Consider the following 22,302-nt stretch of genomic DNA (forward strand, 5'->3'; position numbering starts at 1 on the left):
TGTAATATTCTAATTAAGGCGGGGTGGCCTTAACGTGTCGGGTGACAACGAAAAATATGTTGGGTTTGGTTGTGAATGGCCCCCCCACCCAAAAAAAAATCTTTTGAGATATAAGATTGAAATTAATTAATTTATTATATATGTGAAATGAATTAATGCCTATAATTTAGTTGTTCCATTTTTGAATCAGTTCAAACAATTTGGTTTGGTTTGTCATTTGAAATTTTTTATTGTAAATTTAAAATTTTTATCTCATCATTATAATTTTTTTAAATTTTTATATAAAATATAATAAATAATTTAATTTTTATTAATTTTTTTAAGTTTTAAAACAAATATAATATTTAAATATTTTATTTTAAAATTTAAAATTCTCATTTTAAAATTTTTTACTTCCAAACCGAACATTATTTTTTTAGATTTATAATATTTTATCATTTACATAAAATAAATTTTTAAGAATATTCTTTTAGAACAGATCTAAATATCTGGATATATAAATGAATGAAGAATAGAAACAGGTCTAATCTTCTGAAATGATTGCCTATCAAAAGAATGAAATAATTAATAGAAAAAAAAAAAAAAAAAAAAAAAGAGTTGTTGAAAGTGGATCTATGTCTGTTGTGTACCTATAAAAGACTCGACTCAGGTGCTACGCGATCCTTTCAGCTGAAGAGCTACATCTGTATGAGCAGTGTCTGGCTGTTGATTCTCACAATGTCACCCAAGAGTATTTATTACAACTAAAACTAAAAGGGATAAAAAGATGATATTTCTCTTTTGTGAGAGCCAAGCAACTGTTACGTTTGTGAGAGCATTCATATTGCATTACTCGTTCCAATCTTTAAAATTTAATTAATATATAATTTTTTAATTAATTACTTAAAATTTAAAATTTATGTTAGATTGACTATTATGCTCTATATAATAATAAAATATTATTATTTTTATATTTCTTTAATTATTTTTTATTTTTATAATCTTTAATAACATCCAACAATTATACATTCTAGATCTAAGCAACGTTACTGTTAATACTGCCAGTAAAAATCGAGCAGCCTCTTGCACATCCTCGCCTAGCTCCAACAACAACTATAGATCATATCACCATTCCAATAGAGGCCACGGACGTGTTCGTGGGCTCCACAACAACTCCACCAATGGAGCACCTCGTCCCATCTATCAAGTATGCGAAAAAGTGGGTCATATTGTTGCAAAATGCTACAATCGGTATGATCCCTTATACCAAAGATCCTAAACTTCGGGTGCTCCTGCTCGAGCCTACACTGCCTTGCATTCAAGAAACTTTGATCCTACTTGGTATCAAGACATAGGGGCAATCAACCACCTTATTCTAGAATTCAATAATCTCACACTCTAGTTAGAGGAGTACCATGGCACAGATCAGATTCAAGTCGACAATGGTCAATGTTTGAAAATGACTCATATTAGCTCAACTTCTCTAAAACCCTCTCGTTGTCCCCTCCACTTAAATAATCTTCTTCATGTTCCTCAAATAAACAAAAATCTTATTTCCGTTAGTCAGTTTACTCGTGATAACAATGTTTTTCTTGAATTTCATACTAATTCCTTTTGTGTTAAGGATTGCCGCACATGGGACAATGCCTACTCAAAGGTCAGAGTAGGAATGGCCTTTATCCATGGCCCTCAAATGTGCCTTTCTTCTCACCTTTGGCTCTAGTTGGTGAACGCACATCCTTTGCTCGATGGCACTCATGTCTTTGACATCTTGCTCTTCACATTGTTCGTCAAGTTATCTCCAAATTTAATTTACCTCTTGAGTCAAATAAAATATCACCTGTGAATGATTCATGTCAACAAGCCAAAAGTCATCGTCTTCATTTTGATCTATTATTTCTAATGTCAATGCACCTTTAGAGCTTATTTTTATTGATGTATGGGGTCTTACCCCTTGTCTATCAAGCAATGGAAATAAATACTGTCTCTTTTGTTGATGCATACTCAAAATATACATGGCTATTTCCAATCAAAGCAAAATCTAAAGTAACAAATATTTTCCAAAATTTTTAACTCCATGTTGAGTGTTATCATTCATGCAAAATCAAGTCAGTGCAAAGTGATTGGGGAGGTGAATATGGACCTTTACATAATCTCCTTCACTCCCAAGGAATTCACCACAGGCTCACTTGTCCTCACATTCATCATCAAAATGGTATTGTAGAGCGTAAACATCGCCATCTTGTCGAGACTGGCTTTGCTCTTTTTACCCATAGCCATGCTCCTTAGTCATATTGGGATGATGTCATGCAAACGACATGCTTCCCTATAAGCCGAATGCATTCTTCATCATTATCTGGTCTCTCTCCATATCGACGTCTCTATAATTATGAACTAGACTACATACTTCTCTGCACCTTTGGTGCAACTTGTTGGAAATTCTTATGTCCCTACAACAAATAAAAATTTCAATTTCGGTCTTCTCTCTATGTCTTTCTTGGCTATAGTGTAACAGCCCGCTAGAAATTCAATTGTAAAATTTCTATTAAGTTTAGAAACCTCGTGAAAACCTCATAAGTTTTCACGAATCCATTAATCGTATAGGTTTTTGTCTAACTACATAGTTAGTGTTATTATTTACTATGGTATCAGAAGTGTGTTTTTTATTATTGGAGATAGTTAGAAGTGTCAAAATGTATTATGGTTTGTGCCATTAGACTCGGAGGGTTATTTAAAGTCTTATGGCGCAATAACATTTTTTCATATTTTCGGACAAAACGTCTGTTCAAAACTGTAGATATTATTGGATAAAAAGAAATATCTTGAGGTAATTTTCATGAATATTATTGGATAAAAATATTTTGAGTTGATTTTTATAGATATTATTAGATAAAAATATTTTAAGTTGATTTTTTTGTAAATACTATTGGATAGAATATTATGAGATAATCTTTTATAGATATTTTGGGTAGGAGAAAACTACACTCAACTCTCAACTCCAGCCTCATCTCTTCCATATCTCATCCATAAGTATCTCCAGCTACCTCTCCCCACGAAATTATCTTCATTTACACTTTCCATTGAAAGAATATCAAACACTCTCTCTCAGACAGCTTTTAGGAGGTCTTTTGCACACCCATTTCGAAGCTTTTGTAAGTGTTTTATCATAAAATATCCTTCATATAAGTTGTTCCTTTTTTAGTTTAGTTTACATGGATATCCTATTTGCCCTATTTGAAGATAATTTGGTCAGTCAAATATTGTGTAAACTATAGAAAGGTCATTCTGGGAGATAAACAGGAGAATATGTTATAGTTTGGAGTTTTTGACCAAGTTAATGGATAGATATTGGTTCGAAATTTTTATGGAGTATTGTTAACATGTATATGTGACTATTGGTTGAGGATTTTTGCATGATTAAAGGTTTTGATGAAAGACTTTCTTAGATTTAGAAACTTAGAAACTGGAAGAAGAAAAACAGTTTCTGTTTTGAGAAAGTTTAACTCTTTGGTGGTCTAAACCTATTCTAATGACTTTAATAATTTTATTTGAGGATCTTAAGTATCTTATATACATGTTATATTATTATTTTGAAGATATTTTATGTCAGTTTCAAAGATATGAAATTTTATGCAAAGAGATATTCAAATAAGCCAAAGTGTGGATATTCTTGGCTAAATTTATGTTTTGGTTAATTTCTAACCATGTGATCTTGAATTAGAAGCTTATATATGTTTTAGGACATCTTTTTAAACCATGTGATGGTTTGGTTTGAAGATCATATATTTATAAGTCATAGATCAAGAGATTTATCAAAATTAGTTGAGGAAAAAGTTTCTGTTTTTGGACTAAGTGTAAAAACAAAAATCCAAATGTTATTTTGTGATTTTGGTGACTTTAGTTTGATGATTTAAAGCATGGTTGATGTTAGGATGATATTATGAATATGTTAGAAGTAAGATTTGATTTTTGAAATTCTTGGAGATGTTTTGATTTAAGGTCAAAACTTGTGATTCAAGTGCTTGGATCTTTTTACAAAACAGTTTGATGTTAATTATTAGATTTTTCTAAATGGATGTTTTAAGTATGGTTTTGAACTTAAGATTGGAAGATGTTTGTTGCAAAATTTTGGTTTAAGCATGAGTTTTGAAGTTGGAAGGAATTGCAACAAAAATCAAGGGAAATGGCTTATGGATGTTTCGGCCATAGTGTGTTCTTCATAGTTGTGTTTTGTTTTAAATTTTTCTGAATTGATATTTAAGTTTAGGACAAAATTTACATGAGGAATGTAAATATTGGAAACTTTTGGAGTTAGTATGCAAAATCCTTAAGTTATGGGTAAAACGGTTATTTTCCCACATGTAGAGAGTAAAATGAAAATTTTACTCTTTAAGTTAGTATTTTCCATATTTCAAATTATTAGTGATTTAGTTCTAATTTTTAGAATCACTAATTACAGTTCCTCGTGGTCGCACTTGAAGTTTTATAAGAAATGCGAAGATCGAGGTAAGTTAGCTTTTAACTTACTAGCAGTCTGTTGTGTATGTGTGCTAAGTAAAGGAACTGCAGTGTATGTATGTGTGTTATCATATATGTCATGCCATGCCAAGTTATCACGTAATTGTCTATTATACAGAATTTATTCTGTCATCAATTTTTATTTGTTACATAATATATTATGTCATGTATTACTGTACCTTACAAGTACGTCATGCTAAGTATGCCATCTATTACATGTATGTCAAGTCATGTAATATTCACTGTTGCAAGTATGTCATGTTCAATATGTTATCTATTATATGTTATGCCATGTTACGAAATATTTCTATCTCAAGTTGGTCATGTATTTCAAGTTATGTTCAAGTCACGTTATGTTACGTCAGGGTTTCAGTCATTTCGTATTCCAGTCACGTTTCATCTTGATTACTTATGTATGGGGTCACAGTAATTGTGGCGCATACACTACGTGAGACACATCAATTGTGACACGTAGAATACATGGGGCCACAACAACTGTGGAGTATGTATTTTTCATGTTAAGTCAAGTTTGTGTAGAATACATGGGGCCACAACAACTTGGAGTATGTATTTTTCATGTTAATTCAAGTTTCAAAGCAAGTTCATGCTAAGTCAAGTTTCAGATCAAATTCATGTCAAGTCAAGTTCAGTTCATGTTTCAATTTAAGTTATGTCAATTATGCTATGTTGTACGCCAAGTTATGCTTTAATTACTTATGAATTTGATTATGCATTTATGCTTTTACTGTCATCCATGCATTATTAGCTTGTGTGGAAGTTTTTTGTTAACTTACTGAGATTTGTAATCAAATCTCACTTTGGTAGTCTCAACTACCATTCCCCCCGAATGATAGATCTTGTTACAGGACCTGAAGGAGAATCAGGAGCTGATCAACTAGACACAGTTGACTAAGTGACGGTGCGACATAAATGTTAATATAGTAATTAACGTAAATTACTACTTGTACGATTGAGTTGCATATCTAGTACTTTTTGGATCATAACCATTTTGGACTAGTGTTGTGATCCTAGTTGTTCAATGGATTTTTATGTATGAAGTATGTTTTAAGCATTTGGGATATTTTCAATTTGGTGCATAGTATTGCTAAAGAAAAAATTTATCCGCTGCGAATATTGCATATTGTTATATGCATGTTAGGAATATTGCATCTTATATGTCATGAACGGGGGCAGGTAATCTTGTGTTGCATGTCTCGACGCTTCAAATGTCCGTTCGATCCCAAACGGAATTTGGGGGCGTCACATATAGCCCATCCCATGTTGGTAAAAAATATTTACATACCTCCACTGGGTGCATCTACATTGTTTGCCATGTGGTATTAGATGAAATTTCTTTTCCTTTCAAATACTTCAATACCCCTGTTCTAAACACACCACCATCTCCTACTCTTCTACCAACCAAACTTCGAATCTCTTCACCTCCTCACTAGACCCCGTACCACAATTCTCACTGAATCCCTCTACCCCCACCCTCACTATTAAGTCAAGTCTAATTTCTTCACCTTAACTTGACTCAACTGATCTAAATGTGCCTATTCAATCTCATCCAATGAGAACTTGACTACAGAATAATATCACATGTCCCAAGCAACAGACTAATGGCACTGTTAAATACCCACTTCCAGTGCTCTTACTACCACCAGTTCTAACTCTCTTTAGGAACCAATATGTTACACTGAAGGAGCGAAGTGCTCAACTTGGCATTCTGCCATGGTAGAAGAATTCAACGCTTTACTCAAAAACAACGCTTGGATTCTTGTACCACCTTGAAGATCATTGGATGCAAATGGGTATTTTGCATAAAGAAAAAAAGCAGATGGCTCGGTTGAGAGATTCAAAGCTCGTCTAGTTGTAAAAGGGTTCCACCGATAACTCGAAATTGATTTCGCAGAAACTTATAGTCTTGTTGTTAAACCCATAACTGTGAGCTTGGTTTTATCTTTGGCTCTTTGTGCAAGTTGGTCCATTTGAAAATTTAATGTTAGTAATGCCTTCTTGCATAGGTTCTTGGATGAAAAAGTATATATGTCACAGCCACCTGGCTTTACTCACCATTCACTACCTAATCATGTTTGCCAGCTTGAGTGTGCTCTCTGTGACTTGAAACAAACACCGAGGGCTTGGTACTCTAGACTTAGCAATAGACTTCTTACACTTGGATTTACTTGTTGCTAATTCGACTCCTCTCTTTTTGTCTACACCACAATTACCTTGCAGGTATATATCCTGGTTTATGTAGATGATATCTTAATCATTGGTTCATCACCAATGGTAGTATAATCCATTATCTCTCAGTTACAATCTGCATTTGCTCTAAAAGATCTTGGCAATCTTCATTATTTCTTGGGCATAGAAGCTGCTCCAAAACCTAAAGGCATCATTTTATCTCAACAACAGTACATAGCAAAAACTCTTGATCGTTGCAACATGTCTTTTGCAAAACTAGTTGCATCTCCCGTGACCTCCAATACCAAACTTACTACCTTTAACTATGACTCCCTCACAGATTCCACATTACTTCGAAGTGCAATTGGATCTCAGTATCTGGTACTAACGCATCTTGACATCTCCTTCTCATTTAATCATGTCTGCCAGTTTATGCATCAACCTCGCACCACACACTAGGCAGCTATAAAAAGAATTATTCATTATCTGAAAGGCACAATCACACACGGCCTTTTGATTCGATGAAATTCATCAAATAATTTGGTTGCCTTTACAAATGCAGACTAGGCTGGATGTCCTAATGACCAAAATTTCATAAGTGGCTAAGGTGTATTTTTGGGTGCAAATCTCATCTCGTGGAGTTCTCGAAAACAATCAACAATATCACACTCAAGCACAGAGGTTGAGTATAGAGCGGTTACCAATGCAGCAGTTGAGTTAACATGGCTACAAAATCTACTTAACAAGCTTGGTGTAACTTCTAGCTCTACCCCCATCTCACACTATGACAAAAATGGTGTAACCTACCTCACTGCAAATCTGGCATTCCATTCAAGAACAAAGCCCATCGACCTTGATTACCACTTTGTCCTAGAAAAGGTTGCCATCAAACAACTCAAAGTTCAATTTTTATCCAGTCGTGATCAACTAGCTAATGTACTTATGAAGTCGTTGCCAAATCCACACTTCTCCATCCTGAGTACCAATCTCAACGTACATGATCTACCGTTGGTATTGCGAGGGCATATTGGAACGCATCATCAAGAATCCAACTTAGATAAAGATAAATCTCAACAACCATGTGAAGATGAAGATAAAAAAACAACTAGATAAAGGTAATCATAGCTGCAAAAGATAAACATCTTATCTTGTGAATATTTGAAAAACCAGTGTGTGTATATATCTTATCCTGTAAATAATAGATTATGTACAAGTCCACTCTATAAATAAAAGTCCTATGTCTACCAAATTGTATGAGACAAATACACTGAAATCAGTGTGTAGATATTTTTCTTATACCCAATAATCTACATAGCTAGAATATAGAAAATCAAGACAAAAGCATTTATTATAATTATAATTCTTCATATTTGGGTAGAACCATAGTGGCACCCTTGATTGAATCAATAAGCATACTTACCTATGCAAGTCTTCCTTAGAGGGAGGAAGAAACATTAGCTTTATACGTGAAAACGAGATCTTACTCTCTTTTCCAAAAGTTGATCAACATTCTGTAAGTAGAATTGCCTAATTATTCAAAGCTCTTTGCAATGTAATCTATAGACATTTTTTTGTACCAAAACATTTATATGCAGTTTGCATATAACCACAATGGACCAAATTTTAAACTCATTTTACCACATTGCAATTTGCACCCACCCCTAACCGTTGCTCCTGCCAACCATACATCAGTCTTCACAAGCACACCAGTGTGTTACACAACTTTGCAAGAGAACTCATATTTTTGCAAAGATATATTTATACTAAAGTACTTGCCAATTTTTGGACATTCACAATGCTTCTATGCACATTCACAATCACATATGCATAAACCACATATAGCACCAATGCAAATGTTGAGCCAAGCCAACATGAGAAGATTGCCCTCCTCTAGGATGAAAGATACACATCCTTTTGTTTTCTTACTAGGTGGCATCTATTCACCTTCCAATTGTGTTGCTTGGAGTATAATATTATTATGTATGCTAGCTATTAGGGTTCTGAAGATAACTTGTTCACCACTTTGCAGTAAAGTAGTGAAGAAGGGATCCTCATCAAATGTAGTGTCCATCCTTGATTTGCATATAATTATATAAAATTAGGAAAAGACTCATAATTCTAGCTTATATATAAAAACGGATTCGCATTTTGTTTTATGAGTATAACAATAATGACATTTAAGCTGTAAAAACACAATAACGACATCTAAAACCTAGATGCCCAATAAATAGAAACAAATAGCAGTTCCTATAAGCACTTGCTCAAACAAAACATCTACTCTTAATGTAATGAGTCAAACACCAATGACATCTATACTAGGTGCTTAAAAGTTGGTCATAGAAATTAGTTTTGGATTTAAAATTGAAAGAGATGCAATAAGCTTGAGCATCTTCTGTGAGTCCTGACTAAATTTATTGTGTAATTTAAATAGATCTCATTGTCACCTCAGTATGTTCCATTCCAGATACACTATAATTATATCAAATATAAATGAAATATTAATAAGTTGGCAAGTATGGTAGTTCAAGAGGAAGCAAGACTGAAACAACATGGACATTGCTCTGTTAATTTTGTGAATAAAGAAGCTTGAAAGAAAAAGAACCATTATGGCAAAATGAAACAAATTGGACCATTTAAAGGGAAAAAGCATGTGAAAGTCAATCAGGTTCAACATAGCAATTGCAAATGCTACTTTTGTGGGAAACTTAGACGCATAAAAGTTGAGTGTCCGAAACAAACGGCTCAGTTTGAAAATAAGAGTGAGCCTTTTACCTTTGTATATTTTGAATCAAACATTGTAAATGATCCTAGTAACTCTTGGTGTCTAGATTCCAGTACTAATGTTCATGTCTCCATTATCATGCAAGGATACATTGCAAGCCGTATACCAAAACCCAGTAAGTGATTTATCTTTATGGGAAACAAGAATAAGGCTAAAGTTTTAGCTATGGGAACCTTTCATTTAGTCTTGAGTACCATTCATTGTTTAGACTTTCATGATACAGTTTTTGTGCCTTATGTGAGGCGTTATTTAATTTTCCTATCCAGATTTGACACTAATAGTTATTATTTTTTCTTCTATAATGGTAGTTTCCATTTGTTCAAAAATACCTTATCCATTGGTTCTGGTTTTCTTTCTGATGACTTTTATCAATTTTGCCTTGATAATACATTTGTCAAAATATCTATGCCCAACACTATGAAACATGTATTGGAACTAAAAGAAACATGAGGGATAAGAACTCTTATGACTTGTGGCATAAAAGATTGGGGCACATCTCTAAAAAAAGGTTACAAAGATTAGTAAAAGAATGGATACTTCTGCATTTAGATTTTACTAATCTAAAAGTGTGTGTGGATTTCATTAAAAGAAAGCAGACGAAACATACTAGGAAAGGTGCCATAAGAAATAAAGAGCTTCTTGAACTAATACACATATATATGTAGACCATTCTCCACTGATTTTTCATAGTTTAGATATATCTGTCTGCTACATAAGAAATCTCAAGTTATTTTGGTACTTGATGTATTTCTCATGGAAGTGAAAAGACACTTCGATAGAAATATGAAAATCATCAAGTTGAATCGAGGTAGAGACTACTATGGAAAGTATGATGATCCAGGTCGTAACCTTGACCCATTTTCCATACTTCTTGAATAACATGACATTGTTGCACAGTACATGAATGCCACAGTAGAATGAAGTTGCTGAAAGGCGTAATAAGACCTTATTGGATATGGTCAGAAGTATGGTAAGCAACCCTACCTTACCTAAACATTGTGGGGTGAAGCTATTAAGATGACAATGTATGTTTTTTTAACCGAGTTCCTAGTAAGTCAGTTCCACAAACTTCTTTTGAGGTATGGACTGGTAGGACACCAAATGTAAGGTATATGCACGTTTGGGGTTGCCAACCGAAGTGAAATTTTACAATCCACGTGAAAGAAAATTGGATCTTAGAACAGTGAGTGCGTATTTTATTGGCTACCCAGAGAGATTTAAAGGGTATAAGTTCTATTGTCCTAATCACAATTCGAGAATAGTGGAAACATGAAATGTAAAATTCATTGAACTTGGCGAGATTAGTATGAGGATGGAACCTAGAGATGTGATCATTGAGGAAGTATAGGTAAATGTCCTTATACCTACATCCTCGAAAAAGATAGTGGTTCCTTTAATTGATTATTACAATGATATATTGGAACAAGCAAATGATCACTCATCTCAGAATGATAATACCACTAATGAACTAAGTACAAAGTCACTAGAATAAGCAGTCTTACGTAGATCTCAGAGAGATTGAAGACCTGTTATTTCTGCAGACTACGTGGTGTATCTCTAGAAATTTGAATTTGACATCAGAACAAGTGAGAATCCACTAACGTTTTCACAAGCCATAAAAATGATCGATTCTAGTAAATGGTTTGATGCCATAAAAGAATAGTTGAAATTCATGAATTAGAATCAAGTCTGGGATCTTGTTGAATTTCCTATAGAGTGTAAAAGAGTCAGGTGTAAATGGGTCTTTAAGACAAAGCAGGATTCAAAAGACGACGTTAAACGATGTAAAGCCAAACTTGTTGCTAAGAGTTTCACTCAGAAAGAAAGCATTGATTACAAAGATACTTTTTTTTTTTCCTTTCCAATATCTAAAAATGACACTTTTATGATCATTATGGCATTGATGGCTCATTATGATTTAGAGTTGCACCATATGGATGTAAAAATGACATTTTTAAAAGGAAGTTTGGATGAATATGTCTCCATAGAGTAGTAGGAAGGCGACTCAAAAAAGAGCAAAAGTCACCTAGTATGTAGTATCAAGACATCGATCTATGGGCTTAAATAAGCCTCCCAACAATGGTATATCACAATGGTACATCAAGTTTAATGATACCATTATGGCTTTTGGATTTAAAGAAAATATCGTTGAACGATGTGTATATTTAAAGGTTAGTGGGAGTAAGTTTATTTTTTCTAATCTTGTATGTTGATGATATCTAAGTTTATTTGTTCTGATCTTGTATGTTGATGATAACTTGTTGGCATGTAGTGATCTTGGTTTACTTTATGAAACTAAGGGTTTTCTCTTCAAGAACTTTGAAGTGAAAGATATGGGTGAGGGATCCTTTGTAATCGGAATCAATTTTTTTTTAGGATTGAAAACAATAACTGTTGAGATTGTCTCATAAAAGTTACATAGAAAGAGTTCTTGAGAGATTTGGTATGAAAAGTTGTTCATCACTGGATAATCCAATATCAAAAGATGATAAGTTTGGCCTATCACAATGTCCTAAAACTTAGTGAGAATAAAGGGATGACAAAATCCTTTATGCTTCATTTGTAGAGAGCATGATATATGGACAAATTTGTATGAGGCTAGACATTAGTTTTGTAGTCGACATGTTTGGGCACTACCAAAGTGACACAAAGATGTCTCATTGGAAAGCAGCAAAGAATGTATTGCATTATTTGCAAGGAACTAAGGATTACCAGCTTACATTTAGAAGAACTGACAGTTTGGAGGTAACTGGATACTCAAACTTTGATTTTACCGGTTACTCTGATAGCAAGAAATCTATTTCAGGTTATGTTTTCCTATTAGCTTGTGGAGCGATCTCATGGAGAAGCATGAAACAAACAATCACTGCTTCATCTACAATGGAGATTGAGTTTGTGGCATGCTTTGAGGCCACAATACATGATTTATGGTTGAGGGACTTTATCTTAGGTTTTAGAGCTGTCGACTCTATTGCTTGGCTGCTGAGAATTTATTGTGATAATTTCTCTACATTATTTTTATCCAGAAATGATAGGTATAACAATGGTGCCAAGCACATAGAACTCAAATATCTAAGTGTTACAGAGGAAGTATAGAAACAAATAGTATCCATAAAACCTTTTAGTACTATGCTTATGATAGCAAACCCATTGATAAAGGGTCTAGTAGCGAAGCAGTTTAAAGAACATGCTGATAGAATGAGCCTTAGAGCACCCCCAACCGATTTTGTAAGACTTAACTTTTTGTAAAATTTAAAGGTGATAGCTCAAAATACGCAAACAATGGATTATGTATTTCAAAGTTATTATTGAGTTTACTATAGTAACGCCTCTACATATAGTGGACACTGTAGGGAAATGTATAAATGTTTTATTCATTTTTTCTCTCTCTCTCTATGCTTTCTACTTCTTTCTTTCCAGCGGAAAGATTCTTTCATTTTAGCCCCAATATATTTCATGCGCCATCTTCACTTCCTCTCAAGACTGGTTCTACTCTTCAACCCAAAAGGAGGCAACGATTGCAAAGTGCCAAAAAACAACACAGCTCTAGCATCTAATTCCTAAGGTAAATTTCTGAGCTCAAGCTTCTCCCTTTTCGATTGATTTTTTCTTGGACAGATTTGTGGATGGTCTAATTTTTGGTTTTGTCCACGTTTGTATACATTTGTATATTTGTTATGAGATTCATTGTCAGTGTATGTAGTCCGTTTTTCTCTCGCTGCCATTTTTCTATTTCGCATGTATACTATTATTTGTGTAATGTAAAGCTGCTGTAATTTAGTTTTTTATAAAATAATACCAATTGGTTTTTTCCCTATATTTCATTGTGTTTCATTCTTAAGCAAATGAGTTGAAATCTTGGACACATGTTTTAATATGAGCATCTCAACTGGAAACTTGCTGTTAGTTATGGGGAGATATTGTAAATATCAAAAGATATGAAGATATTATTAGTAGTTAAAGAAAATATTTGAAATAAATAAAAAATATTAAAAAATATAATATTTAAATGATATAAAGAAAAAATAGATAACCTGATATATGAAGTATTGGAAATGTCAGTATGTAAAATAAAAAAATTAAGTTTTGATGATGTATTTTAAAAGATATGATAAAGAAGCCATTGAAAGTACTCTTATGTCTTTATCCATGATATGAACATGTTAATGAGCTCGTTGATGTATTGGATATTGTTTTGGACACTTAATGATATCTATTATAGTTGTTTTGTTTATATTTTCTTTCTTTCCACTTTATATGTGCATTGGTAGTGTGGATGAATGATGACAATATAATATCTGCAAAAGATATAAATTGGAACCTAAGAATTATAGTATTAATTTTAATTGTCCCATTTAAATATTATGTTAAATTAAGTTACTAGTGCTGTGGTACATGTCTGCAAAATATATTATATGATATTACTAAATTCATATAATGTATTTTAAGTTAGGAATTTTTTATAGAAATAAATGTGCACAATATGATTAATTTCCTGTAATGAACTCATGAACGAAAAATGTTATTTTATGAGCGAATGAGCCAAGTAGGAGAATGTAAGAGTTTTTATTAAAAGTCTATATCTCACACACCCATATCCTAAAGGATATAGTCTCGTTCAATTATTATTGCTTAATTAATGAGTTATAATGGAATATGAGTATCTTTAGATTTCATGATGGCCAGAAATCTATTTATAGCATTGAAGGTTTAAGGGTTCTCACCTACAACATAATTGTGTCTCTAGCCATCGAGAGACACTTGGAGGTGAAATTGCTATGGTGATCATTTTCTCATAATTAGGACAAATTATCCATCAAACTAGAATGAAGAAAGATATGTCTTTTAATTGTTATTATTTAATGTCACGGATCATAGAAAATTGAAGATCCAAATATTAATATTCATGTTAAAATATTTAACAGTAGCATCTAAATAAGCATGTCTTGGATAGTCAAGAATTAACTAAGTACATTAACAACAAATATGATATTAGGTCCAGTATGACTACAAAAGCTCAAGAGCTTTTTTGCAATTGATATATAGATATACCCTTGGAGCTTCAAGAAATTCCAAACTTGAGAAAAGACTTAAAGAGGTTCAAGGTCTTTTGAGTTTGAAATTATCATTAAAATCATATTATGCTAAAATAGTGAAGGCAAGAGACATGTTGATGCCATCAACATAAACCAAAAGGACAACGAATGTAGATCCTTCTTGTCGAGTGGAGAGGAAAATCTAATGGAGTAAATATATTAGAAACTAAAGTGTGAGGAAAATTTGATAACCATTGTCATGAGGCTTAAGTGAATCTTGCAAAAAAGTTGATAACCATACCTAGAAGTAATGACATATAATCGTCTTTGTTCCGTTTATCATGTAAAAAATATTGTTTACATCCAATTGATGTAAACACCAATAGTTGGGAACAACAAAAGCAAGCAAATAACAAATGGTCACCATTTTAGCCACAAGAGAGTTTGAGAATAATCACTACCTTTATGTTGTGTACACTAATGTGAAAATAATCAAAATGTAGGTCAGCTGTAAATATGTTGGGTAAAGCCTACGTCTAACAATATAAAACTTGTTAGACTTAGTCATATTAACCTAGTTTATCTCGACATTGGATGAAGGTGATCTGTCGCAAGTTTGATTTAAAATTCTACAACTTCACAATTTAAAAATGTTTTCAAATTATAATACAAGGTAAAAAAGACTAATCATTATATTTTCTAGATTTCACATTAGAATCTGGATTGAGTGAAAATGCTAGAATTTGAATTAGATTATTCTTATGTAATATGAACTTGACGTAGTTTTAATCGATCTATGAAGTATAATGATGCACAATTTTTGCAAGGAACCTGAGCACGTTTTTAGAAAATCCTATATATTGTCCATGAGAGAAAACTCCATGTGAGGTTGAGCTTAAAATCCATCACTTTTTTGATATTTTGATCAATATATTTATGGATTGTTGTCTATTAGTTTATCTCTGTGTTGCTGGAGTTCCAGTAGATCGGAAACGATTCGTTAATGTGGGAAACAATAACAAAGGCTTGAGTTATGGAATTGTAGTTGTTGTAGACATCTATTGGATCACTAGTACAAGTTAGATTTAAAGTCGGAACATGGTTTGTGAGTGTCTAAGTTTGATCATTATTGTTTACTTCTTAGTGCATCTAAAGGTGGTGATTGAGAACCTATTGCCCATAGTGGTTTTTTATTTTATTTTAAAGAGTTCTTAAAAGTTTTCATTTCGTGTTTACATTATATATATACTGACTTGATATTTCTAATAGCTTAGATAATTTAGATCTAATGATTTATGAACTTTCATTGCATTGACTAAAAACAACAAATAGGGGCAATATGTCCTTTGCGCCAATTGAGAGTGCAATTTTAAGGATTAATCACATGTACTATGATAACTTAAAGTATGGTCCATCCATAAATTAGGTTAATTTAATTTAATGGAATACATGAAATAGTATGTGAGATTATTACGTAGAAAACTCGATTTCTTAAAATTTAAAATATATTGAGAATCTAAAATAAATATATTTATTTAAAAAAATTAGGAATAAGTTTTTTTTTTTTTTTTTTTTTTTTTTTTTTTTGCAAAAAGAGAAAACAGATGGAGAGAAAAGTCTTCCCCACCTAATTACCGTTGGGTGGTCAAATTTGGTCATTCCATAGAGGCCCATGTCTCGAGGCCATTAAGTGGCCTAGGTCTTGGAAGGGCAGGCCAAGCTCGCGGAAGCTAGAAGGTGGTTGTCCCTTCTGCCATTCAAAGTTGTATTTAAAGTTTAATGCTATTTCTCTTAAATTTGAAAAATTTTATTTCTCATCCATACATCATACATAATTTTTATCTTTTTATTTTTTTTCCTTAACAAATATGAGATGTAAGAATGCTGAATAGAAGAACTCAATTATTTTAATAAGAATAAAACAAAAAGTAAATAAATAAAAACTAAAAAAAAATAAAAACAAGTGTGGTATGTGATATGATGACCGGCAAAACTCTTTAAATTTTATGGTGTCGTCTTTTCTTTTTAAAATTTTATGTTTATGTTTATTTTTATTTTGAATTTTTACAATTTCATGAGTTTTTAAGTGTTTTTTTTAATGCTATTTTAAGATTTATAAGCAATTGGTACATACATAGATGGTTCAGACACATGTTTCGAATGATAATTAATGATAAAGGTGTTGGATTTAATCCAACAAGTTTTTGCATCTTTCTTTTGTCTGAAAGTGAAGGGCATTCTAAAAACAGAAATGAATTTCTTGGGGAAAGATATGCACACCTGTTGAAGATGATGGACTTGGCATAAGGAGTTTATATGATGTTGTAAAAGCTTTACAATTCAAGCTTGCTTGGATTCTGTTAAGTTCAACCTCTAGTTGGGCAGTTTATATGAGGCAAAAATATTTTACTAATATTGTACCTTTAGAATCAGTTTTAGTAAGACCATGACATTCTCATATTTGGAGATCTATATGTGTATATTTTTCCTTCATACAATTTGAAAGTCAGTGAAAAATTAGAAGTTGTAATATTAGTTTTTGGGATGATAACTGGATGGGTAATGGATCCCTTACACTCTTGGGTTTCCCTCATCAAATCTGAGATTAAATGATTTATATTCTGTAGCTGGTTGGCGAAGAGATAAGCTTGAAATTCTTCAAAATTTTGTATTGATGCATCATGTTCTTAGTTTTCAAATAAAGCTAAGAAGCGGTGATGATGATAGATATTAAAAGCATACAAATGATGGTAAATTCACAACTCAGTCAACATAGAGCATTCTTAGACCTCCTTGATTTTCTTCTTCTAAATATATTTGGACTAAGAATATTCTGCTGAAAATTTCTATTTTGTATGGAAATTTTGGAATAATGGGGCAGCTTTGGACTTCAATGTTAAAAAATGTGGCATAAGCTTAGCTTCTAAGTGTAGCTGTGCTGTGAGGTTGTAGAGTCTAATTTACATGTTCTTAATGATTGTTCTCTTGTTGTATCTATATGACATCACTTCTTATATATTTTTGGCATCTTAGATCTTTCAGTTTTAGGGTGGAGAGATAAATTGCTTACTTGGCGGTCGGTTTTTCATGGCAAAAATTAGATTCATATAATTACTTAGCTAGTTCCCTGTTTAATACTTTGGGAGTTGTGGGGAGTAAGAAACTCAGCCAAATATAAAGGTAAAATTAAACCTGCTTCTTGCATTATTTGGAAATTTGTGAAGTGTTTGCAAGAATTAAACCTGATGATTAAACTATCAAGGGGCATAACAAGGTTGGGTGATGTGATTTTTCTACTTTAAAATTATTGAGAATTCCATTACTTATGACTAAACTGAAAAAGTTTAGTTTAATTCGCTGACTGAATCCCTCTACTGGTAGAATGAAATTTAATATTGATGAGACCTCAAAGAGCAACCCCAAACTTGCTGGCTGTGGTTGTATTATTCGAGATCATTATGGGTAGTTTATACATGGCTTCTCCATTTATTTGAGGATTGGTACAAATGTTTTTGTAGAGATTTCTGCAGTAAAAGCTGGCATTTCTTTATGTTACTAGCTTGGTTTTTATGATGTTATTGTTGAGTTGAATGCATTGCTTGTGGTTAATTGTTACATAAATAAGAAAAGACCCCATTGCAGGTATGTGAATATTCAGAGGATATACTTGACTTTAGCAAGTTTATAAGTTTTAATGTGTAGCATATATATATATATATATATATATAAGGTAATGGTGTGGCATATGAATTAGCTAATCTTGGAGCTTCAGGTATTACTTTATCTTTTTTCTTTATTTTAATATTATCTAGACATTTGTATGGATTTTTTGTAATAGATAAATCTGGTTTACCAAATTTTGGATGAAAATAATATTTTTAAATATTTGCTTTATTTCGGTTATTGTAATAGATATTTTGGAATAGTTAATATAAGTAGTAATTTTTGCTTAGAACGCATGATTTTATAAGAGTTTTGGATTTAGGATATATGTAACCTCCAAAACTATTACACTACTTGTAAAATTTATTCTTCTCTCATAAAAGAAAGTTATTAATAAAATTAAGAGTACTATCCCTTTTCTTAGGAAAAAAAATATTTTTGACTTAATTTAGTTCTCGTTTGGTTACACAGATAAGATAAGATGAGATGAAAATTAAATAAAATATTGTTAGAATATTTAATATTTTTTTATTTAAAAATTTAAAAAATAAATTTATTTATTATATTTTATATACAAATTTAAAAAAATTATAATAATTATATAAAATGAAATGAAAAGAGATAATTTACTCGTTTTTAAAATTACAAGGAATATTAGTATAGAACTTTAATTAAAAAGAATACTGTGCAATTTAATATAAAAGAATTAATTTTGTATTTCTACCGAAGAGTTATTCCGCTTTTTTCGATGGGGGAAAAAATAGGGCCACAGGTAAAGAAGAAAACAGTAACAAAGCATGAGGTTTCTTCAGGTGGTAGAAAAGGCCAAGAGAGAGAGAGAGAGAGAGAGAGAGAGTAGGTGGCTGTTGGAGTGAGTTGAAGAGGTCTTTCCCTTCGAGGTCTTTTGGAAAGTCTCTCTCTCTCTGGTCCAAAACAATATTCATTGGCCCTTATCCTTGCTGCCTGATATACTTTCTTGATTTTCTCTGTACTTTTGTTTTTGTTTTTGTTTTTTTTTTTTTTTTGAGCTTGATCCTGGAACTGAAGACCCGTTACTTGATACCCTTTTGCCTCTAATTCAGAGGACCAACATCCGGTAATTCTCACAGATCGGATCCAAACCATTCCTATATAATCGTGATCCAGGTAATCATTGACTCCCATACCATGCTTCTTTTTGATGCACTTTATGTGTGTGTGTGTAGCTCTGATTACTTGTTCTTCTAATCTGCGTTTTGCTTCTGTTTTCTTATGCTCATATTTTTTGCTCAATTTTGATGTCTCTTAAGGCTTTCAGCCTCAGATACACCCATTTTATACTGTACATCTCATATGGAAATCGGGTATTTCACGTTTTCTTTTTTGCGTATTAATTGGTGTGAAATTTTGTGAATTTGCTTTCATTCATGGGGTTTTCCAATTATTTTGACGGAGAGAACGTTGGAAGCTAGCTGTTATCGTTTCTGTCGAAATTGAGTCTTCTGTACCAATTGCAAGTCGCAGCCATTAAGGCAAATGCAAGTAAAATGGAGTGGACAAATTAGCAGAGGAAGGTTTGCTACTTATTTATCACGACGGTTTGGTTAAGGAAGAACTTCTAAATAAAAGTTGTCATGGTCTGCTTCTTTCTTTCTGCTACTTGGCATGCCTTGGCGGGCAAGATCCTGCCCAGTTCATAGCAGTACGGAATTTTCCCATGAAAGGGTTTGAAATAGAAGGTAGAAGTGCGTAACTGGGAAGCTGATTATTTCTGGACTTATGGTGGGCAACTTTTTTTGTGACTTGAACACAAAATACTTAACTTCCAATGTAGAATCTATTCCTTTTCCTCCTTGGTTCAGGGAATATCTATGACGAAGGATTTCTGATGCTTGTTGAATAAAGCTGTATCACTTAAATAGCTGCATACATATACGTAGCTGCATGCATGTAGCTTTATCACTTAAGTAGCTGCATACATATAGATAAATGAAAGGGGAGCTGCTTAGAGAACAAGGTGGAGAAAATCTAAAACTCCAAAGATTAGGTGCTGGGTATTGCCAAGGATCTTCACTAGTCGTTCGCATCCGCATAGAGTATATTTAAGTTGCCTGTCCATTCCTCAGCCCTACTTGTCCCCAATTGTACTTTGATAACTTAAATTTTTGGTCTTTGGTCCAGTTTCAAATGGATGCAGGCTCACCAAGAATCTCAGAACAGTGGCCTCAAGCCAGTGCCCAAGGCCTTATGGACAGTGGTCTACTTGTTGACCATTCTGTCCAACCAGCAGCATGTACTTTGTGCCAAAGAATCCTTTCTCCTGAAAACGATGCAAGTGGTGATCTTGAAACTGTTGGTGTATGTGGGGACTGTAAATTCTTATTTCTTGAAGATCATGGCACCCCCAGGCGAAACTCATATCAGCGTAGGTTGCCTAGAGGAAGAAGAACCAGGTACAGCAGTTCTGAGTCTGTTGAAAATCTTTTCTCACAAGAATTCTCGCATATGATTAATCTAGCAAGGCAAAACCAATCGAGTATCTCTGGGAATGAGGATCGATCTCTAGAGGGTGATGCTATGACTAGGTTATTGCAGCACTCAAGTTCCCGTTCTACCCCAAGTAGATCTAGAAGTGTAAGATGGGTACTCTCTGATACTGAAAGTGATGGTGTTGATCATCTGGATTCTCTTTATGGAGAGAGTGAGTCAAGTTTCAGTTTTGGTCAGTATGGAGCTTTGCATGGTGAAAGTGATGCTATTTCCTTTAGTGCCTATGGAGGGGACTCAGATGTTTCTGTTGGAGGACATAGTTTCCATGACCCAGAGATGTTTGCTCAACCAGATGAGGGTAGCATTTTTGATAGTGATACTGATATTGATCCAATGCATGCTGGCCTCAACCAATGGGACTTGGAGGAGGAGGAGGAGGATGAAGGAGAAGAAGAAGAAGAAGAAGATGGTGTGTGGGAAGAAGCTGATGCTGAGGAATACACAGTTGAATCTGCAGAAGCAAGAGGTCGACTTCAACATTTTTTGACTTCTGAGGATGCAGTCAGTTGGAGGCTTAGGGAAGGTTATGTTCATACTATCTTTGGTAACTTGGATGAAGCGGAGTTTTTGCCTTATGTCAGGAATTCTGGGGATTATCTTGATGCAAGTGGCTTTGAAGAACTGCTGGTGCGTCTTGCTGAGACTGACAGCTTGAGACGGGGAGCACCTCCTGCAGCATTGTCTTTAGTAAATAGTTTGCCTTGTGTAGTAATTGATGAACAGCATGAGAAGCATGAAGGCTTAGCATGTGCAATATGCAAGGAAGTGTTAACCAGTGGCACCAAAGCAAATCAGCTTCCTTGCTTTCACCTTTATCACCCTTCCTGTATCCTGCCATGGCTGACCACAAGAAATTCATGCCCCCTTTGTCGGTATGAGCTTCCTACTGATGACAAAGATTATGAGGAGGGGAAGCAGAACAGTATTGGTAGAGTGGAAATCCATGAAATCCAGCAAGAAAATGTAAGTGAGGATAGCTCCTCTGATGTCTTTGATAGAGCTGAAGCTGATGGAGGGCTTGAATTTTATCCAGGCAGCTCAGAGGAGAGGGAGCTGCTGGATGTGGATCCTGCTACTGATATCTCTGGCAGAGAGGGTGGTAGAGGGAGATGGTATTTTCTTGCAGCTGCTCCAATTGTCGGTCTTGTGGGCATTGTGCTTGTATGGTGGTTAGGCAATCCTTTAATGCAGGGAAGAGTACCACCAAGCCATTGCAGCTTCCGAGAACAGCGCCATCGTCAAATTCACATTTCTGATTCCTCACCTAGCCAAAGGGAGAATAGAAGCAGGAGATGGTGGTCACTTTTCTAGGAAGCTCTTGAATGTCTACTAGAAAAATATCAGTCTGTTGATGCGTTGTTTTGATGGTTTTTCCTGACATTGCCGTTTGTGCTTTTGACCTTAAGATACATATTCAGGCTGCTGTGCATTAACTTCTCAACGACTGGATTCGGATTAGTCGTAGAAATTTACCTTTGTTTGAAAATTCTTTACGAGTAGTACTTTGGTGCTGTTTGGCTGTTCCCTCCTACTGCTCTCTGGTACCAATGTTAAGTGAACAGTTTCGTCTTTTAATGGTATACCCTGTACAGCTGCATGTTTCCCCTA

At 33.6% G+C, this 22,302-nt stretch overlaps 1 protein-coding gene across 1 annotated transcript; it reads left to right on the top strand.

Moving 5' to 3' along the window:
• The first annotated feature begins 18,951 nt into the window (after positions 1 to 18,951).
• Positions 18,952 to 22,302, top strand: LOC122275392. Its single transcript, XM_043084423.1, has 2 exons — positions 18,952 to 19,311; positions 20,326 to 22,302. Exon 2 carries the CDS (start codon positions 20,332 to 20,334, stop codon positions 22,003 to 22,005), a length of 1,674 nt encoding a protein of 557 aa, XP_042940357.1. The 5' UTR covers positions 18,952 to 19,311; positions 20,326 to 20,331; the 3' UTR covers positions 22,006 to 22,302.

This window comes from Carya illinoinensis, chromosome 9 (assembly GCF_018687715.1).
Source record: "Carya illinoinensis cultivar Pawnee chromosome 9, C.illinoinensisPawnee_v1, whole genome shotgun sequence".
Classification (NCBI taxonomy): domain Eukaryota; kingdom Viridiplantae; phylum Streptophyta; class Magnoliopsida; order Fagales; family Juglandaceae; genus Carya; species Carya illinoinensis.

Coding starts and splice junctions, on each gene's coding strand:
- LOC122275392 (XM_043084423.1), top strand. CDS start 20,332: ATGGATGCAGGCTCACCAAGAATCTCAGAACAGTGGCCTCAAGCCAGT.